The sequence below is a fragment of the Haemaphysalis longicornis genome, unplaced genomic scaffold (genome assembly GCF_048455015.1).
Source record: "Haemaphysalis longicornis isolate Haplotype H1 unplaced genomic scaffold, Haemaphysalis longicornis Haplotype H1 scaffold_5, whole genome shotgun sequence".
NCBI lineage: Eukaryota > Metazoa > Arthropoda > Arachnida > Ixodida > Ixodidae > Haemaphysalis > Haemaphysalis longicornis.
This window is the reverse complement of record NW_027526385.1, coordinates 43075612-43099531: the sequence shown is the minus strand read 5'-3', so window position 1 is coordinate 43099531 and position 23920 is coordinate 43075612. Positions and strand designations below refer to the sequence as shown.

At 46.8% G+C, this 23920-nt stretch overlaps 1 protein-coding gene across 1 annotated transcript in view; it reads right to left on the bottom strand.

The window, feature by feature from the left end:
• Positions 1–1613: 1613 nt before the first annotated feature.
• The window catches only part of LOC144139657 (uncharacterized), a 164973-nt gene continuing 142666 nt past the window's right edge, over positions 1614–23920 (bottom strand). Inside the window, exons 13-16 of the mRNA XM_077671950.1 lie at positions 20539–20637; positions 18530–18606; positions 14852–15025; positions 1614–6762 (exon numbers count right to left, since the gene is read on the bottom strand). Coding sequence (XP_077528076.1) covers positions 6675–6762; positions 14852–15025; positions 18530–18606; positions 20539–20637 — 438 coding nt within the window. The 3' untranslated portion in view covers positions 1614–6674. The remainder of the gene's footprint in view (positions 6763–14851; positions 15026–18529; positions 18607–20538; positions 20638–23920) is intronic.

Here is a 23920-nt window from a genome sequence, read left to right as displayed (position 1 = left end):
GGACCTCCGTAGGACAGGCGTGTCGTGATAATTACAAATCACATGAAGTGTAAAAAAGCAAAAAAAAAAAACACCTTTGCATTTAGCGATAACAGTGTCTCAGAACCTAAGCTATTCTCTGTTTGCGCCCTCAGCGAGCATCGCGCACCTCAGTGCGTAAGCCACCCTCCAGAACACCATTACCTGTGGAATCTCGATCGATACATTTCATCATGAAAGACTTGTTATCGTTGAATCGGGTTATGCGTTACATTTTCAGCGTGTACTGAAGCAGCGCCACAACTGAGAAGCTGGCACAAAAGGGAAGTTCGCCCCTTAGCTCTCAGTAATTAAATCCTGCGTGGGTGCCAATCGGCGGCACATACATGCATCCTGCCTATCGGACACGCATCATCTGAACTTGCTGTAGCTAATCTGACAAAAGTTAAACTACATGAATGGATATCTAAAAATAATAACTAAAGGACGACCGAAAATTGTCGCGTCCCATATGTTACCAAATCAGTTTTGTAATGCGCAATACAAAAAATAATATATTTTCATGTCTACAGCCTTATTTGCCCGCGCGAGAAAAACTCGATTTGAGCGTTTACAAGCTTCACTGTTCGCGCTCAGTCCCAACATCTGTGTTTACACACCCGCAAGTTAGCGCACATGGAACGGCTGATAACGCGTCGCAGGTGTATGCTGACCGCGTCAGCTGGCAATTAACGCTGAGCGCTGCAGATTTTTCATCGCACGTAGAAACAGGATGCGGTCAAGGAGAAACATGCAGCTTCCACACCAATGAGGGGTCATTTTGCTTCACGTTATTTCGTAGTCATAAACTCGTGCGTCCACAGCCCACTAATTTTAGCGTAAACTAGCTGAAAAGGAAACCTTCCAAAACAATTCGATAATTATTTATACATGCAGAATTCTGTGATACTGCGTAATGTTACAGCCATTAGGCTTTACTGCTGTAAGAGCGTACGTAAAAACAAAAATACTAAAACATCGAACTACTAACTTTATGTTGGGCAAAACGTGCGTGAACAGGGCGACGGACGCTAATAAAAAGAGCGCTGACACGACATTTATGCGCGATTTTTTAGGACCAAGTAATCGCTGAAGTTTGGCACACGCTACCTAGTCAGACGCAAAGTCCTCAACCACCTAAATAAATTGGTCAAATTCGCCCATCAAGCCGCGCCGGCGAAGGCCAGGGCGAGAAACGCGTTCTAGAAGGCATGCGCCATGGCGAGTGACGTCACGTCGGCCAACATGGCCGCGCCCAGGGCGCCGTGCTGTAAACTGTCTATGTAGAGGAACTCCGAAATCAGCAGCACAAGCGTTCAGCCGTTCAGCTGGCACTCTTGTTAGCTATGGGGCACTCTGCTTCTTCAAAGCATCGCATACAGACGCAACGAACTCATCCCGGGAGCGAGACAGAGTTCTTCCGAAAACATGTATGCGGCGACCATCTTGGTTGCCTTTTACGCATTGTTGCCAGACTTCCCCTAAACTTAGAGTTGCGAGCACCCAGCACCGGAACAGATAACGGTATACCTGTGCGAGTTGCCTCGTTGGACAGCGTCGGAACTGGTGGTGCCTGTCCGCACAGCCGCAGTAAAAATTCCATTAGGAGAGGAAGGGAAAAAACGACACTCGGAGAACTTTGTAACCATTGAGTCCTTTATTGTCTCGACAACTTCATCAAAGAATAACGAAGCGGCAAGTGCTTATGTACATATTAGAAAGGTTGCCGTGTTATTGGTGCATGTCTATAGGTTCGGCTGTTATATGTCTGCATATATGATATTGATTGAATCAAACCTCGGGTCGCTGAAACACCCCGGTCGAACTGCGGCCGTCAATGATCGACAACCGAGAGGCCCGCGATCTTTTGCAGACTGTGCAATGCTGGTGGGCAGATATATTGCTCTCGCCTATGATCTCCACTCATGCTTCCTCCGCCAAAGTTATTAGGGCAACAAATCGAGTGCACCGCACCGATAGGTTTGCTTCGTGGAATTAATTTAGCAGATGTTTCCGACATTTCCCCGGCTAAATCACCATGTATTTGCATCCATTGATTTGCTAAAAACTTGCTTCTTATTGTGTGACTAGCAAAACAACAGGCAAGCAGAAATACACGGAGGAAGAAAAAGTTAGGGGACGGCATGACGTCATGCAGCCAGCCTTCACGAGCCCACCCCCGTTGACACCGCTCTCTGGGCTGTTGCCCTTTCCACAGCCGTCAGAGTCGGCCCAACGCGTGTCCCACAATATTTTTTTTTCTTGTAGCTTCATGCCTGCGGATGTTTAGTTGGAGGTAGCTTTTGGCATATCCCTCTGTATTCGTCTGCTCGGCGCTCTCTTGTGCGTGCGTGCGAGCGTACGGGCGATTTGCGATACATTTTACCCGGTTCGCAAAAGACGGGGCAGCGCCATCTTTTAACTTTTTCTTCCTCCACGCAAATACCTCTGGTTTATGCAGGGACAACTGGTAACTGCACCACATCTGCCAATGTTCCTAATAGTTGTAGAATGTGCTCTTTTCATGTTACCTTGCGAGTATAAAATAGCTTTTTATCGATATTATTCACTTTTGTAGTGCGTACTGCGGTCAGGACTTGGCATAACGAAACACAGGAGCAGTGTTTTGAGTTCAACATGAATTGTTACTCGGGGATGCATCTAGGTGCTGGAAAACTAAATCACGCCAAGTTGTTAATTAACTAATTTGATTTGTGTTGCCCGGATCTCCAGTAACGGAATCAGTTCCACTGATACAAGTCTCTCGATTGACGAAGCGATGGACGTATTCACTGGGGTGCATTTCGCGAAATCCGATCTGTGCGCCAGAAGACACCGACTGCGACCGGTGGCTGTGCCAGACAGCGTCGTATAGACTGGATGTACAGTAAACCCTCGTCATAACGAAATATCGCTTATAACGAATACAGTTACCTGTACCGCATACTCCGTTATAACGGGGGTTTGCCGTAGTCCACGCAAACCCCGTAACGGGCCCTATAGCACACAACCCCGTACTCGCTCCTAACCATCTCCTGCATAGTTCCACGTATTATCACTTTTTTTGCAATAAAGTTTACATGACGAATTTAATGTGCAGGGAAGTGTCTTTGTCTGACTGGACACTTCTGTTAAAATATTTCCCCGAAAGTCCGCTCGGGTGGCATCAAGGCGTCTCTCAAGATACCCGCACAATAGCCGAAGTGTCGACGCTGTAGCTAGAGAGTTTTAACTTTCCGTATGTACCGTACGTTCCGTGCGTACCCTGTGTACCGGGACCCCACTGCGCATGCGCGAGGGAACGGCAAGGCGGGCTACCCCTCACCGGAGCGAATGCGTGGGCACGGCGATGACCGGCCGCCCGTCAGCGGAACAAGCCACCCTACCGGAACGAATTCGCACACGCCCAGCTAGGAGTACGCACGAAGCACAGGGTAAGCTGAAACTCTTCGCTATCTCTCCTCATCCTGATTATGAGAGCTGTTCCGTTGAAAATCCAGTCAGTGTTTGCAACGGGTCAGCACCCCTGGAACTTCGAACCAATCCTGCTCAAGTTCCACTTACTGCCTCATCTTTACAGCAAACGAAAAATTTAAGGCTGCCAACTTGAACTGTGCAGGTTGACGTCACTGCGCATGCGTACAGAGCCCGTCAGGCTTCCGCGATCTGCCGTCACTCCCAGAAAACTGTACACTACAGCGATAGGGTGAGGGTGTGTGTTGGGTGGCTGTTATGGTTCGTATGTATAAAACCCTTTTAGAAAGTAGTATATATATCAGGCAAGGCACGTATGAGATGTTGTAATGGGTCGGGCGCGCGCGCTTCGGTGCATGTTCGCGGCACCAGGGCGATTACGGTGACGCGATATATGTACACAGGCGGCGTGCGCGCATGCGCATTGAAGGCGAAGTGCATAGACGCACTCTGCGTGCAAAATGAAGGTAAGTCGCAATAGCGGGAGTTCAGTGCTCTAGAGAACTACAGCCGGACGCAGGCGCACGCTGTGTGAACGTATATATGTTACGCTCGTGCATATATGGAAGAGGAATCGAAAAGGCTGTAGCAAGAGTTTGCAAAATATAAATGTGCATATATGGGTTTGTGGACGTGTGAGCACAGGGGCCAAAAAGTGGGACTGTGCTAAGAGAGTGCATACGTGTTAATGCGCGCTGAATATTGCTGATGACTTGTGCGCGTGCACTGTGTATAAGCTTTATGCGCCATGAAGATTGGGGGTCGAGTTTGATTATATGGTCTGTAAAATGACAATATAGGAGAATCTAGATGTTGTCTCCGTTTTTAAACGCTATCCTTCTCTTTTCAAGTCGTTTGCGTTGCTTCAAGAGTATTTGATAGTACCTAAAATATTTTTTCTTCCATGTTTTGTGCTTCCGCTACTTAAACTTGAGTAGCACTGTGTTCTGCTTAGGCGCAGTTTAGGCGGCGGATGCCATTATAACTGTATGTAACTATGTTTGGTAGTTTTCTCAACTTTTAGTAGATCTTTCGAGAAGACAGAATATAGGTGACGTCCATGTGAGGGGAACTCCTATTGATTTGTTGTTGTTCAAAATGAAAAATCCACAGTTTCGTGCGTTGCGGCGGCTATTGTTATTGGTACGTAGAATATATATAGCAATCGACTCTTAGCACCTCACCAAGTATAGTTTGCGTAAACTTCGCAAACTTCGGTTGGGACGAGAATGTGTGGAAAGCTCGTAAATACCCGTGAAACAGCACAAAACCTTCATTGGAGCAGGATAACGGTATCTCGGCAGCACAATATTCTCCGCTGCCCTCGACAACTGCGTGTCAAAGCCAAAGTGCGCGGAAAGAAGAAAAAAAATCAAAACACCGCGTAAACGAACTCGCCAACCACTAACTAAATAACAGTCAACAGCTTGCCTTGCAAGCGAAGCAAGTGCACCGCGCAACCTCAACAGCTTCCTTTGTTCGAAGAAAACGTGCTCTAGGAGCAGCGTGGATCTCTACCTCTACTCGCGACCATGCCCCGGTGAGCCGGGACGGGACGGGACGTTGGGACGTTACGTCACGCTCCATTCTACAGCTATCGCAGTTTTTTTTTCTAATTCGTCCGCCGAGCACCGGACAAGATCACAGCACCTTTCGCTACCGCCTGACGAGACTTCCTGACCGCCATGACGGAGCATTTTCGCGACGCCTTCAAAGGAGTAATCGCCGAGGCTTCCACGCAGGGGAATATACTCGGGCGTTGCCAACGTTTAGTCCGCTAAAAGTTGTATTTATCTCGGTGGTCCCAGCAATTCATAAGAGGCCCGTGGGCGGCGATGTTTTTTGCTCTGAATGAAGTGAGAGAGCCACCCATGCCGCGCACGCGTGCGCAATTAACGCGAATTTCGGGCGTTGGACGTGACGCGTTGTGTCCCACGATAGTCTGTCCCGTGGAATAACGCGGCCTCGGAGTTATCCGGGTCGGACCTGTCGAACAACGTACATTGGCGCGCAAAGTACAAAACTCGTGATATTGACCAGCACCACATGTTCACTTTGCATAGAGGGATATGTTAGGTGAAAGATGGCTTGCACTTGCTTATCGCTGACGGGGAGGGTGGAGTTGTGGGGATAGGGGTTTGTAAACAGGTTAGTGTCGTGCAATTTTTGGTTCTGTCATCTCGCACTTCTTCCGACAAGTTAGAACATCAAGCATACGGGAGTGTGAGGCCCTGCTCCACCGTCTTCCTAAGAACGATGCTCGTTATGTTGAGTTGAGACAGCAATTTCGTTATCACTCGTACAGATACGAGCCTCCTCGCAACCACTGATATCACAGATTCTCTTTGGTAGATAACCCAGCGGGTCACTGTCCGCGTCAGCGAATCAGGATGCACACCTTGCTGCGTGCACAACCAGTTAAACGTGCTCGCCAAGCGAGTTCGGTGCGCGCATAATCACACATTTCCGAGTGCGGTGACGCGTTAGGCTTAATTTCTTGATGAGTGGTTAGTGCGTGTGGCGTAGGCGTGCGCAAAGTCCGCATACGGCCCCTCGGTGCAACTATTTTCCTCTACTTATGCATGTACAGAATATATGTTGAGATGAGTTTTCGAACGTGATAGTGTCATGTTTGATCACACGCCTGGCAGATCAAGCGCTGTGCTGAGGCGAGGAATTGTTTCCAGCATGTGTCGCCTCTCTTCTTTTGTGTGAATGTGCGAGACGTGAACTGCAGAGAACGAATTTCTCATCTTTGGCGTGTGTCCGATAGCTGCAGGTAAGAAAGCATTAGACAGAGCTTGAATCGGCCTTAAGGTTGCTTTTCTGGGCGTAAGGGTAAAGATGTCGTTTGCGCCTGCCACACCGTGCACGCCAAGCCACAGCCGAGTTCCCCAAAGAACCTCTTGCTTTCAACTGAGTACGCGTCTATCAAAGGCATTTCATCGCGAACAGAGCAGCATCTGCAGTACATGCCATACCAGGTGGACCTCTCCTCCTACACGCTTGTCTAATACTGTCTTGTAACCTTCTCGGCTCGCGGAGGAAGTGGACCAGCAGTCTCTTGTCAGTGGTTGGCAGCGCGGGGTAAAATGTCGGCGAGAAGGGACGACGGGGGGTTGATTCCCTTCGCAATGGCTGAGCTGGGAGATTAAAAGGCACGTCTGGCTCCGGCCCGGTGGTCACCGCTTGCCCATGGCCGCCGCCGCCATCTGGACGAGCTTCCGGGTCGAACGCTTCCGGCCGCCGCTGCTTCCGGATTGGCCGTTCCTGCAAGGAGGGGAAAATGAACGGACAGGACGGGAGGTTAACCAGGTGTAGAGCCCGGATAGTTACACTGCACTGGGGGAGTGTGGTTCTTGGGATAAAAGTGAGGGCAGGCGAACGGGAGGAGATATGAGGGGGAACGAGCGCGCACTCAGCACGTAGAAGGGCTTTTGCCGCCTTTTCTGAACTTGATGGTTGGGACCCATCTCCTGAGATTGTCTGAAAACCCTGGCGGCCAGCTTCGGCTTGTGACGAGAGCCCAAGAAGCCAGATGGTCTTAAGGGGTCCTCGAAGAGGACTCTTCCCGAAGGCCGACTGCTGTACAAAGACGTTTATTCCTCATTTTCTACCGTGAAACGCTGTATTGTTCAATGGGCTGAGCTCTGTGGGAAGAACGCGTCTCTCTGGCAAATATTGAGGGCAACGACAAAATATGCTTTATTGTCTCTACAGCCACACGGGCATCGCAGTTCGCGCTGCTGGCCATTCCTAAGAGGGAAGTTTTTTTGAAAAAGCCCAAGTACAGTTTCCCAAGTACAGTCTGCATAGTAAATTCGACTGGAATCGAGGGAGTGCATACGGAATACAGCAAGGCACGCGAACGTGCTCGGTAAGCACTCATTTTGGTGTGCGTTACGTACGTTTGCCAGTCCTCTCGGCTAACACAGTCTAGCATTCCTGATACACTGTGTACAGCAACCATCGTCATAACGAAGTACTCGGGATATATCTAACTTCTTAATAGACATTACTTCGTTAAAAACGGGAATTATTTGCTCTCTGTACACTGCTGTGCGGACCATGAAAGACTGAATAAGATGTGATTGCGTTATAACGGGGGTTTATTGCATATAAATGTAATTTTAAATAAATGGGCTGAATAAAAAGTTCCAGTACTCGTGGTGCATAAAGAGTAAAGTAGGAAAGATGATCTAAAGTCACTTTTAGTCAGTCGGTATGATATTTAGCTCGGTAATTTAAATAGAAATGGATCATTGTTGGCTGAAATGACATTATTTTGTATATATGTCCTTTTAGCTGACGAGGCTATAAATGTTGAAGCTATAAGGGCTCCGTCCAAATTAAAGAGGTTACTGTTTTGGACCGCCTTTAGAATTGAAGCAGGTGATTTTCATGTTAAACGGTGGCATCAGAAAGTCGACAGCACATGAACGGTGGTGTCCACAACAAAGGGTTTAATCCTTTGCGGTAGATAGCCGATAAAAAGTCGTTGTAGAAGCCCTTTCAATGGTCACATGCTGCAGACGTCGCATAGATGCGGTATACGCTGGGATAAGTAGCGACTGCTCTTGAAACTGCGCGCATTTCAGAGGCGAGTGCCTACATTTTCTACCTTTTATTTACAAAAATATGCCTAAAAACTAGATGACGATAGCATAGAAGGATTAATGTGCTTAGGATAAAATAGGTGGCAAGGATGGTACCTTGAAAAAGACAGGTTGCGTTAACGGGAAACCACGGTGGCCGAGAACACAGCTACTGCTCTGTGACAGTCAACGTTAAATATTTCTATTCCTTACAGTGGCTGGGGCCATAGAGTTTCACACTAATATTTACAGAGGGAAATGTGGTGCTGCAATCGCGGGCCGCAATGGGCGGCGCCGTTGCAGCTAACGACGTTCCTTGCCTACTTCGCTTAGCTAACCATATGGCTTCTTTTTTGTCTCGTAGCCAAAATCAACAAAAAAGGGTAATATTTTTTCTTGTTCATCGTGAATGAAGCTTCTAAATATTCAATGGCAAATTATTCTTTTTGGTGGTTCAATTTTATAATAACAAAACAAATTTGATGGACCTTCTACAGAAATATTGGTGCTTTTTTGCAGCCAGAGCCAACGTTTCAGCCTGTTATCGAACCATGCCAAGGACAAAGGGTACGAACCTGCCCAATACATGACGGCTCCCGTAGGCAGTGGCGCCAGATTTACCTCTAGTATATATTAGTATGAAACTCTATGGCTGCGGCTTCGTCTAGACGTGAAAATAATTAATAGTGACTCTGGCAGGCCAGTGAGTGGTAGCGATTTGGCCAGTCGGGTAAAAACATATCCTCCATGGGTAAAAATCAAGATAGGCTGTTCCCTTGCAAGATGCATGGCGCATGCGCAAAGAGCAGTGAGAAGTGCGAAAGAACGTTTTGCGGAGTAAAAAAAAAATCAAAGTATTGACGCCCTCCCGCGATCACGAAGCGCCACGATTCTAGATCTAGCGAGTTGTCTGAACGGTCATCGCCCTTCTTCGACCGAGAGCCTGTGCAGCAGAGCGACAGATTGCGTGCCACAGTGGCTGGTACTGGCTTTCGATCCTTTCGTGGGCCATCATCATCATTTCCTGCAAGCTCAATAAAGAGCTGGGGACATATCAATACAGTGGCAAGAAAAAACGGAAGAAGGGGCATCAACGCGTATTGGATGCGAACGAACTAATTTCCTGTGTTCTTTTTCGTTTTACTGCTGTCAGCTCGATCAGGCTACGGTGAAAAATTATTTTGAATTACTTTATTGCGGGCATCAACCTTGTATTATTTTCGCCTTTTAGCGGATTGCGTTCAGGGGGGCCCGTATCGCAGAAAAAGAGGCTTCAGGAAGGTGGCCATCGGGTCCAAGATGGCCACCGGGTCTTCCATAAGCGAAAATCGTTTTTATTTGTTTTCATACCCGAGCAGGTAAGTGCCGTCCTTGCTCTAATTGTTTAAAAAATAAAACACAAAAAAATCCTGCCTGTGAAGTTGGAACGCGAACGGAGATACGGTTTGCTCGGGAAAAAGCTTTTGGAATACTTAGTTCTCTGCATTATTAATATTCTCTCTCTCTCTCTCTCTCCCTATCTCTGATACATACATACATACATACATACATACATACATACATACATACATACATACATACATACAAACCCGCCGCGGTGGCTCAGTGGCTAAGGCGTTGTGCTCCTGAGCACGAAGATGCGGGTTCGATTCCCGGCCGCGGCGGCCGCTTTTATGATGGAGGCGGAATGCAAGAACGCCCGTGTGTGCGAAATTTCGGCGTATGTTAAAGATCCCAAGGTGGTCAAAATTAATACGGAGCCCTCCACTACGGCGTGCCTCATCGCCTGCGTTGAGCCGGAGCGTTAAACCCTACAATCAAGGAAGGTAGGAAGAAGAAAGAACGGAAAGGCCGGGAGGTTAACCAGGTGTAGACCCCGGTTTGCTACCCGGCACTGGGGGAATGGGGCTCGGGAATGAAAAGGCGGGGGAGAAGAGGAAGAGATAGGAGTGGGAAAGCGCGCGCTCTAGTCCCGTTTCGGGCCCTACAGTCTTTCACTCAAATTCGTTTCACTCAGGAAACGTTAAAAAACTTTCGTCGACTTCTGCGAAGTCGATGGTAAAGACCGATGACTTAGAATAGTTTCTACTGTAAATGGCCGATTGTGCAATCAGCTGAGCGCGGTGGCAAGCACGCTCCTCTCCAACGAGTATTCCGAGCAGCGACAAAGCTCATGCTCTATAGTCTCTTCCTCCCCACAGGCGTCACAGTGGGCGCTGCTGGTCATCCCGATGAGGAAGGAGTAGGCTTTCGCGAAGGCTACTCCCAACCACAGTCTACAAAGTTGACTGTGGTCGAGACAGCCCATACGGAATACAGCGCCGAAGAAGAGGATCCTGAATATACAGACGGGGATTCGAGAAGTCTGGTGTGTTCCATTGCTGCATGGTAATCCTGCGTGCAAAAGAGCGAAGCGTGCTGGCGGCATCGGTCCTTGAAAGCGGAAGCAGAATGGTGCGGTCGCTCTCATGGCCTGTACGGGCAGCTTCATCCGCCAATACGTTACCGATGACTTCGCAATGACCTGGAAGCCACTGGAATATTACTTCATGGCCGGCTGCGATGGCTTGATGGAATTTTTCTCTTATCTCCGTCACCAGTTGGTGAAAGGGGCCGTAGCGCAGGGCTGCACGTAAGCTCTGTAAGGCAGCCTTGGAATCAGAGAAGATCGCCAATTTTGAGTAGCTCCGATGACATGATCAAGAGCCTCACGAATGGCTGCAAGTTCTGTAGCTGTCGAGCTCCTGGTATGGCTAACACGGAATCGAGTTGTGGCAAAATATGTTGGCACAACCACCGCACCTGCCGATCTGGATGACGTTACTGAGCCATCTGTGTACACATGTTTCCGGTCGTTGTACCGTTCATGCAGTAACAGCATCGTAAGCTGTTGAAGGGCCAATGGTGGCAAGTCTGATTTTTTTCCAATTCCCGGAACACTGAGACGAATCTCAGCTTGTGCCAGGCACCACAACGGGGAGGACGGTGTTGCCGCAGGGGCGTACCTTGAAGGGATTCTAGCCCCGTGCGTTGTGATGGCTGAAAAAGTAGATCGTGGTCTATTCTGAGGAAGCTGCGCCAGATGGTGAGAAGGCAGCCTCGTGAGGAGCCTGATGTACAGGCGTAGAGTTTCAGTAGCCACGTACGTTGCTATTGGGTGTGCCTGAGCGATGCAAATGGTGCCCACTGTTGATGCACAACGCGGCAAACCAAGACACGTACGCAGAGCCTGCGTACATACATACATACATACATACATACATACATACATACATACATACATACATACATACATACATACATGCATGCACACATACATACATGCATGCACACATACATGCATGCATGCACACATACATGCATACATACGTACATACATACATACATACATACATACATACATACATACATACATACATACATACATACATACATACATTTACTGTCGTGATAGCCTGCGTCTACGTCTCAAAACTCTATTGCAGTGGTTCTCAACAACGAGTGTGTTGGGGAATCCTCTTGAGATTGCAGATGGAAGGCCCCACGATGAACGTTGTCGATCTGTGTCATTACATCAAACTATTTTCACATCCCATTAAAGTCGTCTACACATGTTCACTGTCCGCCTTTTGAGGTAAATTTAAAGCTGATTCATGTTATGCTGTCGAACAATTTGCTCTTGCAGCTGAAAGAGGACGCACATATTAACTGTCCGCGTTTTCAGGTAGATGCTTATGCTGATTCATGTCATGTCGTCAAACAATTTGCTCTTGGAGCTGAAAGTGGCCGCACATATTAACTGTCCGCGGTTGGAGGTAGATGTTTATGCTGATTCATGTCATGTCGTCAAACAATTTGATCTTGCAGCTGAAAGTGGCTGCACATATTAACTGTCCGCGTTTTCAGGTAGATGCTTATGCTGATTCATGTCATGTCGTCAAACAATTTGCTCTTGCAGCTGAAAGTGGCCGCACATATTAACTGTCCGCGTTTTTAGGTAGATGCTTATGCTGATTCATGTCATGTCGTCAAACAATTTGCTCTTGCAGCTGAAAGTGGCCGCACATATTTACTGTCCGTGGTTGGAGGTAGATGTTTATGCTGATTCATGTCATGTCATCAAACAATTTGATCTTGCAGCTGAAAGTGGCTGCACATATTAACTGTCCGCGTTTTCAGGTAGATGCTTATGCTGATTCAAGTCATGTCGTCAAACAATTTGCTCTTGCAGCTGAAAGTGGCCGCACATATTAACTGTCCGCGGTTGGAGGTAGATGTTTATGCTGATTCATGTCATGTCATCAAACAATTTGCTCTTGCAGCTGAAAGAGGACGCACATATTAACTGTCCGCGTTTTTAGGTAGATGCTTATGCTGATTCATGTCATGTCGTCAAACAATTTGCTCTTGCAGCTGAAAGTGGCCGCACATATTAACTGTCCGCGTTTCGAGGTAGGTGCTTATGCTGATTCATTTTATGTCGTGAAACAATTCGCTCTTGCAGCTGAAAGTGGCCGCACACATTAACTGTCCGCGTTTTCAGGTAGATGCTTATGCTGATTCATGTCATGTCGTCAAACAATTTGCTCTTGCAGCTGAAAGAGGACGCACATATTAACTGTCCGCGTTTTTAGGTAGATGCTTATGCTGATTCATGTCATGTCGTCAAACAATTTGCTCTTGCAGCTGAAAGTGGCCGCACATATTAACTGTCCGTGGTTGGAGGTATATGTTTATGCTGATTCATGTCATGTCATCAAACAATTTGATCTTGCAGCTGAAAGTGGCTGCACATATTAACTGTCCGCGTTTTCAGGTAGATGCTTATGCTGATTCATGTCATGTCGTCAAACAATTTGCTCTCGCAGCTGAAAGTGGCCGCACATATTAACTGTCCGCGGTTGGAGGTAGATGTTTATGCTGATTCATGTCATGTCATCAAACAATTTGCTCTTGCAGCTGAAAGTGGCCGCACATATTAACTGTCCGCGTTTCGAGGTAGGTGCTTATGCTGATTCATTTCATGTCGTGAAACAATTCGCTCTTGCAGCTGAAAGTGGCCGCACACATTAACTGACCGCGTTTCGAGGTAGATGTTTATGCTGATTCATGTCATGTCATCAAAGAATTTGATCTTGCAGCTGAAAGTGGCTGCACATATTAACTGTCCGCGTTTTCAGGTAGATGCTTATGCTGATTCATGTCATGTCGTCAAACAATTTGCTCTTGCAGCTGAAAGTGGCCGCACATATTAACTGTCCGCGGTTGGAGGTAGATGTTTATGCTGATTCATGTCATGTCATCAAACAATTTGCTCTTGCAGCTGAAAGAGGACGCACATATTAACTGTCCGCGTTTTTAAGTAGATGCTTATGCTGATTCATGTCATGTCGTCAAACAATTTGCTCTTGCAGCTGAAAGTGGCCGCACATATTAACTGTCCGCGTTTGGAGGTAGATGTTTATGCTGATTCATGTCATGTCATCAAAAAATTTGATCTTGCAGCTGAAAGTGGCCGCACATATTAACTGTCCGCGTTTCGAGGTAGGTGCTTATGCTGATTCATTTCATGTCGTGAAACAATTCGCTCTTGCAGCTGAAAGTGACCGCACACATTAACTGACCGCGTTTCGAGGTAGATGTTTATGCTGATTCATGTCATGTCGTCAAACAATTTGCTCTTGCAGCTGAAAGTGGCCGCACATATTAACTGTCCGCGTTTCGAGGTAGGTGCTTATGCTGATTCATGTCATGTCATCAAACAATTTGATCTTGCAGCTGAAAGTGGCTGCACATATTAACTGTCCGCGTTTTCAGGTAGATGCTTATGCTGATTCATGTCATGTCGTCAAACAATTTGGTCTTGCAGTTGAAGGTGGCCGCACATATTAACTGTCCGCGGTTGGAGGTAGATGTTTATGCTGATTCATGTCATGTCATCAAACAATTTGATCTTGCAGCTGAAAGTGGCCGCACATATTAACAGTCCCTGTTTTTAGGTACATGCTTATGCTGATTCATGTTATGTCGTCTTTGCTCTTGCAGCTGAAAGTGGCCGGACATTATAAGTGTCCGTGTTTTGAGGCGTATGCTTATGCTGATTCTTGTCATGTTTTCAAACCATTTTCTGTTGCAGCTGAAAGTGGCCGCACATATTAACTGCCTGCGTTTTCAGGTAGATGCTTATGCTGATTCATATCAAGTCGTCAAACAATTTGCTCTTGCAGCTGAAAGTGGCCGCACATATTAACTGTCCGCGTTTTGAGGTAGATATGCTAATTCATGTCATGTTGTCAAACAATGTCCTCTTGCAGCTGAAGGTGGTCGCACATATTAACTCTCCTTGTTTTGAGGCAGACGCTTATGCTGGTTCATGTCATGACGTCAAACGATTTGCTCTTGCAGCTGAAACTTGCCCAAATACTAAGACGCTTCTTTTTGTGTGTCTGTCTTTTTGCCTAGCCGGCATGTTTTAAAAAGGCCGACGCTAGAGGACGTGCTGCGCGGAGAAAAAATGAATGTACACATGTCATGCAGCGAAGACACATCTTTGCAATGGCAGCAAGGTTTGGTAAAAAAAAGGAGGTGGAGGAAAGAGGGAGAGAGAGTCAGTTAAGGGGAATGCTTTGCGGAATCCTGAAATGGCCTCGTGGAGCACGGGGGTTCGCGAACCTTCCTTTTAGAACCAATGCGCTATAACATTGCATGCAGACAAAGAGCTGGAGGAAGAGGTGAGACAGAGAGGTGTGCGGGGAGGGACTGACTGTTTGCGAGACTGCGTGTACTTGTCGATGTGCGTCCAGAGGCCCGAGAGGAGAGCGGAAACGTCGTCCAGGGCGTACTCCTCCACCATGTCCTGTACCGTCCGGCCCAGGGCGTCCTCCACGGCCAGGTTGGCGCCCCACGAGAGCAGTGTGCGCACGCAGTCCGCGTAGTTGCTGCGTAGAGAGGGTTCGGTAGATAGGGCGCGCAATGTAATCTCTCTGTAATATCTTGCAATCTCCTAAAAACGATGGATTTGTACAGAAGACTGTAGCACAAAAGACTACTCTCTATCAACACACTGAATTCCTTTGTCTATTGTGTCCTAATGCTAGGCACATCACTTGACGATCTTTCCTTGCCTTTCTCCTTCTTTTTCTGTCATCTTTTTTCCCATTGTTCCCCTTCCCTACGAGTAGGATAGCAGACTAGGCAATGGCGTGGCTAACATTCCTGCCTTTCCTCCATCCTTCTGTAACATTTACTGTAGTGCTGTAATTTTTTCCACAGCCAAGTTAGGATACCCCTCGTGACAGGCACTTGCTTTTACAGTTTTTACCTCGTCCAACGCCTCCCCCTCCTGCGGTGGCTCAGGGGCCAATGCGTTCTGCTGTTGAGCCCAAGGTCGCGTGTTCGATGTGATGGAAGTGAAAAGGAAAACGCATGTGTGTTGGGATTCCGGCGCACGTCAAGGACCACTAGGTGGTCGAAATCAAACAGGAGCCCTGCACTAAGGCGAAACTCATAGTCCGGGTGTTGCGTTGGCGTGTCAAGCCCCAAGAATCACACATTACATGTCGCAGCGACTGGACCACAATCATAAAATATGGTAATATGGGAGTAAAAGTAATTTGTTTAGTTCTTTTTAACACGAAATTGTTTTATTCCCGGATACGCCACGATTTCACTGATGTCATATCCGTCACGGAAATGACGCCAGTACAACGAAGCAAGCGGCCTGTAAAGGGTCTTCTTGCGGCACACAGGGTCTTTTTGCGGGGAAGCAACCTTTACTACTAAAGAGTAAGGCGAATTACCTGTAGTGAAGGAATATAAATATTTGGGAGTGTGGATAAACGAAGGGGATAACTACTTAAGAACTCACGAGGAGCAACTTAAGGTTAAGGGAAAGCGAAACGCAGCTATAATGAAGCATAGAGCTCTGTGGGGGTATAACAAATATGAAGTAGTAAGAGGAATGTGGAAAGGAGTAATGGTTCCGGGTCTCACGTTTGCGAATGCTGTACTCTGCTTAAAATCAGACCTTGTATCAGGCCTTGAAGTAATCCAGAGAACGGTAGGACGTTTGGCCTTAGGCGCGCATGGAAAAACAACTAACGAAGCAGTTCAGGGAGATATGAGCTGGGCGTCGTTTGAAGTTAGAGAAGCTCAGAGTAAAATATGCTTTGAGATGAGGTTGAGGGCAATGAATCAACGAAGGTGGGCAGCTAAGGTTTTTAGGTACCTATACTTGAAAAGCGTGGACACGCAGTGGTTAAGAAAGACTAGAAGGCTAACGATGAAATACAGAAAGAACAGTGAAGAATCCAAAACAGCCAAGGTAACCAAAAAAGAGGCAAGGCAGATTGAAACGAATAAATGGAGGGAAAAAATGGAAGCTAAAACGTCGTTAGAGATGTACAGGGCTGAGAAATTGAGCATCAGAAAGGAAAATTTCTACGATAATTCCCAGGGCAGTGCTTTGCTTTTTGAGGCTAAAGCAGGTTGCCTGCGAACTAAGAGCTTTGTGGGGAAGTATTCACAAAATGATGGGGTATGTGATGTGTGGTCTGCGGAAAAGAAACAGAAACTATGCGGCAGTTAGTGTTAGAATGTGAGGGTATCCATCCAAATCTACATGAAGGGAATATTGGGCTTCCAGAAGCCCTAGGATTTAAGGGTATCAGAGAGGAAGTTAACTTCAAGGCTGTCGAGGGGACAAAAAGAAGATTAGAATGCTGGTGGACGAAAAGCAGAGAGGGGAATTTTGCCTAGGACAGTTACCACCTGTAACAGGGAAAATAAAGTATTTCGGGCCTAATAAGCTTTAGTGCCTGCCCTAAGCAGCGCTAGTATTAAACCAAGAGTGTAAAACATGGTTATATTAGTCCTTTTTGGTAAGATCACCCCGCTTCAAAGGGGAAACCAATATCAATCATCATCATCATCATCAGTACGTTATTCTTAAGGGTCGTTCGTTCGTTTTCGGGTTTTATATTTTAACACGAAAGTGTTTTATGCCGTGGTACCCCAAGATTTCACTGACGTCATATCCGTCACTGAAATGACGCCAGTACACCTTTGCCGAAGCGATCCACCAGCAAGACGTCGCTGGCCAAGCACACCCACAAGACAGCCGCCGACCCGCAGACCATCCTCAGCTGCAGATATAGCTGCACGTTTCACTTTCGTGTTTGAGCGATTCCTATGACAGATGAATCAACCAAATCAACCACAGTTTTTTTCAGAAATACTGAGGAGTGTAACGCCCTACCTAAGGGTGAGAATTGTTCATAAGAAAGCGTTTGTAAAGGCATTATGAAAATGTGTGCAAGCGCGCGTTAGTGCAGATTGTGCACTGCACGTTTATTTAGCCGTTCTTTTGCTGGCATTGCATATTTTTTGCTTATGTCCTTTTACTGTAATGCTGTAAGTGGGGGTCTGAATAAAAAGTAAAATAATTAATATCATCCGATAATTTCTCGGTCAAGCTGTCCATGCTGATTCAAAGTCCACAAAAGAAAAAAAAGAAAACCAGGCGTAGAGATGTCACGGGATGCCTTTTGGAAGAACACTCAAACGATGAGCAGCATATACAAGAAGGATACAGACTACCAGTTCCTACCAGAGGTTTCATCTTATGGAACTGAATCCCTAGATCTGACTAAGAAACTTAAAAAAAAACTTCTTTCGTAACCATTACTGGTGACTAGTGCTAATAACAAACTGTTTTTGTCGCTTGTGTCAACTAATTACGGCTGAGCAATACGCCGCCAATAACATAGAAATTTGAGTGATATCCTGCTTATTGGTATCCTGCTTATGGTGCACATTGTGTGCACACGGATGGACGGGGGCGGACATTGGGAGGTCCTAAGTTACTTCGCACCGTTACAGGTGACGGAGTAAGCCGTTTGACTCTCGGGTACTAACTCACGGTCGTAACCCGATTGGAGGTCTCGCATGGCTTTCCGCAACAGTGATATCGATGCCAGGCCAGCGAGGCAGTACTTCTGCGAGAACGTCAGAAGGATCGTAGAAGTGTGGAAGGTCCAGCCGTGTGTATACCGGACTGGCTTCTGGAGGTGGAAAAAGTATTGAACATGCCGCGTTTTTAATTGAGATACGCTAGCGACCATAGCGTGAGCGGTTTTACCCTTGTTGTTTATGCCTTTTTGTTTTTGTTGATGATGAAACCCGGCAATCAAGTAAAAAAAAAAACGGTCGTAGCCCAATGGGTAAGACGACTGACACTAACTCTGTCTGGTCTACAGGACACAGACTGGAATCCTGCCGGTGCCTGTGTGATTTTTTGCTATAGTAAATGCTATGCGCAAGGACGCGGACGGTCATTGTGCGGTCCTAAGGTACTCCGCACCTAAAACAAAGTTGCCGTAGACACTTCATAGGTAGACGGACACGACCTGGCAAGTGTTACTGTGGATGTCGTGTTCGCTTACTTGAGCGCCGCCAGGTGCAGTGGCGTGAAACCATCGGCAGTGATGTTGTCCACGTCAGCCCCCATCTTCAGCAGCACCTGCAGAGAGTCCCGCACACTACTATTGAACTTCGTCACCGTCACATCTATCATAGTTTATTTCGTAATAGATGTATGTATTCCTTGTTCAAAGCTTTTCATTAAAGTTTAGACACGAGGACAGCGTTAGCATGTAGCACAACGGGAGTGTCCAGGAGCCATTTTAAGGTCGTATACATGTTAGAATCCACGCAGCGATCATCGCAAAACATCGATGGTAATCACCGATGGCGAAGTGCGGCAACAGATGATCGGTTAATTTTAACGCACGCCAAGAATGCTCTGTGTATCGTCGTCAATGAGCCCCCGTTTAGATAGCGAGGAAGTCATCGACGATCAATCGGTGTCTATCAAACCACATGCAAAGCAGTGCATGCTTCGCATACACACCCCGCATATCTGACTGTTACCGGCAACAGTAGCGAATTTCAGCTATTCAGGACTGTTTATGGGAAGCAATTCTTACGCGCCCTCTGAGACTCCGACGCATGAGTAGGAACGAAGGCGAGTGGGACGCGGAACCCCTCATTTCCTATTCTGATTCGCCACACACACACACACACACACACACACACACACACACACACACACACACACACACACACACACACACACACACACACACACACACACACACACACACACACACACACACACACACACACGCACACGCACACACACACACACACACACACACACACACACACATATATATATATATATATATATATATATATATATATATATATATATATATATATATATATAGAACAGAAAGATACGGGACGAGGGACTCAGTGAGGACACATATCAAGGTTGCAGTCGTCATTGCCAGTGCTATTCGGCTGTTTCCGAAATATTTAATAGTGCCGAATGACGTTTGTTTGTCATGTTTCTTTGATACAGTGATAAATAGGCGAAACTATAAGTCGAGAAAAAATCCGCCGTTTTGCCCGGGAGCGGGAGTCGAACCCACATTTCCGCATAACGCGTGCGGTGCGTTAACCAACCCCCTGTAAAGTCGAGAGAGGAGCCGCTGCGGGGTAGCGTAATTGGTTAACGCACCGCACGCGTTATGCGGAGATGTGGGTTCGACTCCCGCTCCCGGGCAAAACGGCGGATTTTTTCTCGACTTATATTTTCGCCTATTTATCACTGTATCAAAGAAACATGACAAACAAACGTCATTCGGCACTATTAAATATTTCGGAAACAGCCGAATAGCACTGGCAATGACGACTGCAACCTTGATATATATATATATATATATATATATATATATATATATATATATAGAGAGAGAGAGAGAGAGAGAGAGACCTTCTATTGGCCCAAAATAATTTAGGTGAGTGGGGCGACCGCGAATTTAGTTCATGATTCGTTGGGGTTCGTCAGATAAACGGTAACACTATAGATGCGGCAAGTGTACACGCGAAAACCCGCTGCGTATCTGCCGTTTTTTCTCTTTTTCTCGCTACCATTAAGCTGGCAAGCCCCAACGCAGCCATCAACCCCACTCGTGACAAAGGTGAACCACTGACGACAACGGAGCGCACAGCGATTCTCCACTAAATGGAAGCGATATGCTTCCTGCGGAATAAGGAATGCTTAGTTTAAAGTTATGAATAATTTGTGATCCTTGATTTGTTTGTTGAAGCGACTCGCCGATCTGCACTCGGACTAAACCATTTTAATCTAAGACTAAACCATTTTAACCATTTATTCTTAGAAGTGTCCAAGAATAATCATATATCCCACATGCAGTTACGATCGAGTTTTTTTCATATTTAGTATAGAATTTTGGGAATTAAAAATATGCAACAAGATGTTGCATATTTGTAACGGCAGTATCCCGGCAATATCCCGTGTTTTCCGTTATAAGAGTCTCTCTGAAGACCCGTGGGACGGATCCCCGGGAGGTGTGGGCCGTACCTCGAGACAACCGTTGTGGCCGTTCATGGCGGCCAGGTGCATGGCTGTGTAGCTGGTTGGGTCGAGGGCAGCCACGTCCGCGCCTTCCATCGCCAAGAACTGTGCAGCGGAGGAGGCCAAACAAATGAAGTCAGCGTTACAGACTCGTACACGGGAACCTTATTCAACTCTTACCCGACACGCACTGTAAACGCAAACTAGCCGGAAATGGAGTTTTAATCAAGTAATGTGCCCTGAAAAGTACCTATAGCAAAAAATGTACTCCCTAGGCATGATCTAAAGAAGTGGACGAACCTCCATGATAGTACCGTTGCCCATCCGGGTAGCAAAAGGGAGGATTTAGAACGACTTAACACCATTTGTGAGATGGCGTTCCGTTCTTTGTATACTACCACGTCCACAATAAACGCCCTATCTGAGGTAATCATCTCAAGCGGGCGGTCGCCATGTTAGTCTTCTGTTGTCTCCGTGCACCAGCACTTCAACCGTGGCCTAATGCTAATTAGAACGAGTAAGCAGGACGCGACGGTTGCACGCAGCTACAAAACCAATACCGTACGTATACCCGTATAGATGCTTCAACCATCGCGATCACAGGCAGAGAGCGCGGCCGTGTTGTCTCAATCTGTTTATTTTGGCGATAGGTGTTGTCAAACTCTGCTGCTAACGAAGAGGCAGTTCTCGCCGTTGCAAACAATTGCAATGTTCATCTGCTTCGCTTGCTTGCGCATACATAGACGATTTAAATTCTCGTGCCAGCGCGCCAACGCACCCGACTGCAGCGACTCAACTTGCCCTGGCGGCACGACTGGCTGCCCGGATGTAAACAACCTCTGTGGCTGTGCTATCAACGCAGCGCTGGCAACGCGGCCGGTGACTCGGCGCGGCCGGAGCTTCAAGCCTCGCCTTGGGCCGTCGTTTTTTCTTATTTGTGAAGGACTAGTAGTGCCATTTGGTGGAAAGATTTTCATGTGCCCCTGTCACACGAGGAACGGCCGCAAACAGCATTTGGATACGGCGACAGGTGTGGACAGCTCGCTGGTAAGTGGTCTTTCATCAGTCGATGCGTTTGTCAAACGTTTGGATAGGGTTAACAGCGAAGTACCCGGGTACCCGTGCCGCTCACAGCACGTACACGCACGGGCAAAGAAAAAACCGCACACTCGTATTATTTTACTTGTTTGTGGGTTTTGGGGTACGCATTCGCATTCTTTTGTAGGCCGGTTTGTAACAGGGCATTCGAGATAAAATCGTTTGTCGCGCGCGGCGTCGTTTCAAAGCAACGTGACGGTTACTTCGTGCTGGCGAAAATCAGCGCAGTCAGACGGAAGCGGGAAGGAAGGTAGAGAGATCGGGAAAGAGGGCGCTAATATATAAAAGAAAGCGTAATGCAAGACGATAAATATAACACAACCCGCCTGCATTTCTCCGAACTTCAGAACAGAGCCGTACACGGGTACGTTGTCACAAACTCAGCGTACGACGTCTAAAAGTACCGTATATTTTTTTTCATTTTTCAACGTGACCTGAGCCACTTATCTTCTCATTGCCGCGCATGCAGACCTGATTGTGTCCCTGTGTTTGAGCGCACGTGCAGCCATCCTTTTGCGACATAAGAACCAGCAAACGCGAGAAATTGTAGAAGCCAGCCACATCAGAAAAGCTGGTTCCGAATGTATCAGTCATCCCTCTATCGCCCTGCTTAATCGAGAAGTCGCATATTTAGACGCACATTGAGCGCTATTTCGGTGCTTCTTCTGGGAATGCGTGGTGGGGGTGGGAGGGGGGTCTTAATCCATGTATGATGCGGTTATCTTTGCTGATTTTTCGCCTTTCGTGCGCCTCAAAGTTCGTTTTGTGGTTTTGTTGTTACGGTTTTTTAGTATTTTCGGCTGAGTGCGCCGAGAATGTGACGCATTGGGGGCGCGGCAATTGGGCGCTTGGGCATATAAAGTTTTGAATTGTGCAATAATAAACTAGTTGCGAGTGTGCGCTTGTGCCGTCTTCATGTGTTCTTGTCCTCGTTAATTTGCGCGCAGTTTATTTTTCGCAATGCATAATTACCAACTCGCCCAACTCGCAACCCTTTTACAGATCCTATACTCCGTAAAAATGAGTTGCCTGTACTTTTAGGTACGGCAAAATCTCGCGCAGCGCATCATTCTGCCAGGGGGCCATATCCTAATGTCAATGCACACACTATGAAAGCAGCTTGCACTTAATGCGTCACATTGTCTGCTGATAAGCATTTTAGATTCGCCCCTCTCATCATCACTCACTTCGTGGAGATGGCGGGATTTTCTTTCATAGCTTGTTGTCACTGCAGTAATTAATAGCAGAATCAGTCCTACAAATCACAGAAACGGTTCGTTTCACGTTGAAAATACTCACAGTAACACACTTTGCACCACACGGAGGAACAATCGGTTGCAGTGATGAGGCATAAGGGTAACTTGTTGTTAAAGGGGCATTGAAGGCAACCAGCAAGTTGGTTTCAAACGGAAGTCGGACCTCCGCATAGCCATTTCATCATTGATTTAGTGCCAAGATGCCTTAAGTGCAGAGAAATCGCTGTTCAAATGCTCATCAAACGTGACGCAAACACGACTGCAGTCGCTGTTTGCATCAGGATAAACCGGAAGCAAGTGAAGCAGCGGTGATTAATAGCAGTATACAAGCAACTGAATACAACATTACCACGTACCAAGCAGTTTGGCCAGTTTCGGTCAAATCGCTCATGCTTCCCCAAACTTCCCTGTCATTTGCCGTTCGAGACCACTAAGCAAAATGTTTCTCCATTGGACCTGTGATCAGTATTTACGCTTCACTGAAGAAAAACATTCGCCTTTTGAGGCCCCGCAAGTTTTGGCGTCGAACGATTTTCTCATGCGTAGCTCGCATGCTCCCTTGGAAAGCGGTACTGCCACCCCAAGTATGGACGAGTAGCACCATCCAGCGGCAGCCAAGAAAGAAGTTGTGCGCGTCAGGCCACTTAAGCCCTTCCGGTGAAAACGTGTTTTTGCTAGTTTCAACCTTATTTTTAAAAAAATGCCAGGTGTAAGAGGGGTATAATAGTGTTCTCCGTGAGCTAATCTATCAACCTAGAGAGACTTGCATTTTAACTTCACTGCCATTTAAAGTTGTGCTCGAGTATATTGTGCAGAAGTAATATCTTTTTTATTGCTGCAAAAGCCACTATGGTTAATGTACTGGCACTTGGTTTTATGAAGCCTTTGCATTCCTAATTTAAGTACTGAATCTTCGCAGGGAACCTGGCATAACAATTTTATTACTGTACCGAATTATTAAGTTCATTTAACCATAGTGTCTGTTTTGAATTTTACATGTGGGTCATTTTTTTTTCTTTTTTGCTTTTTCAGGT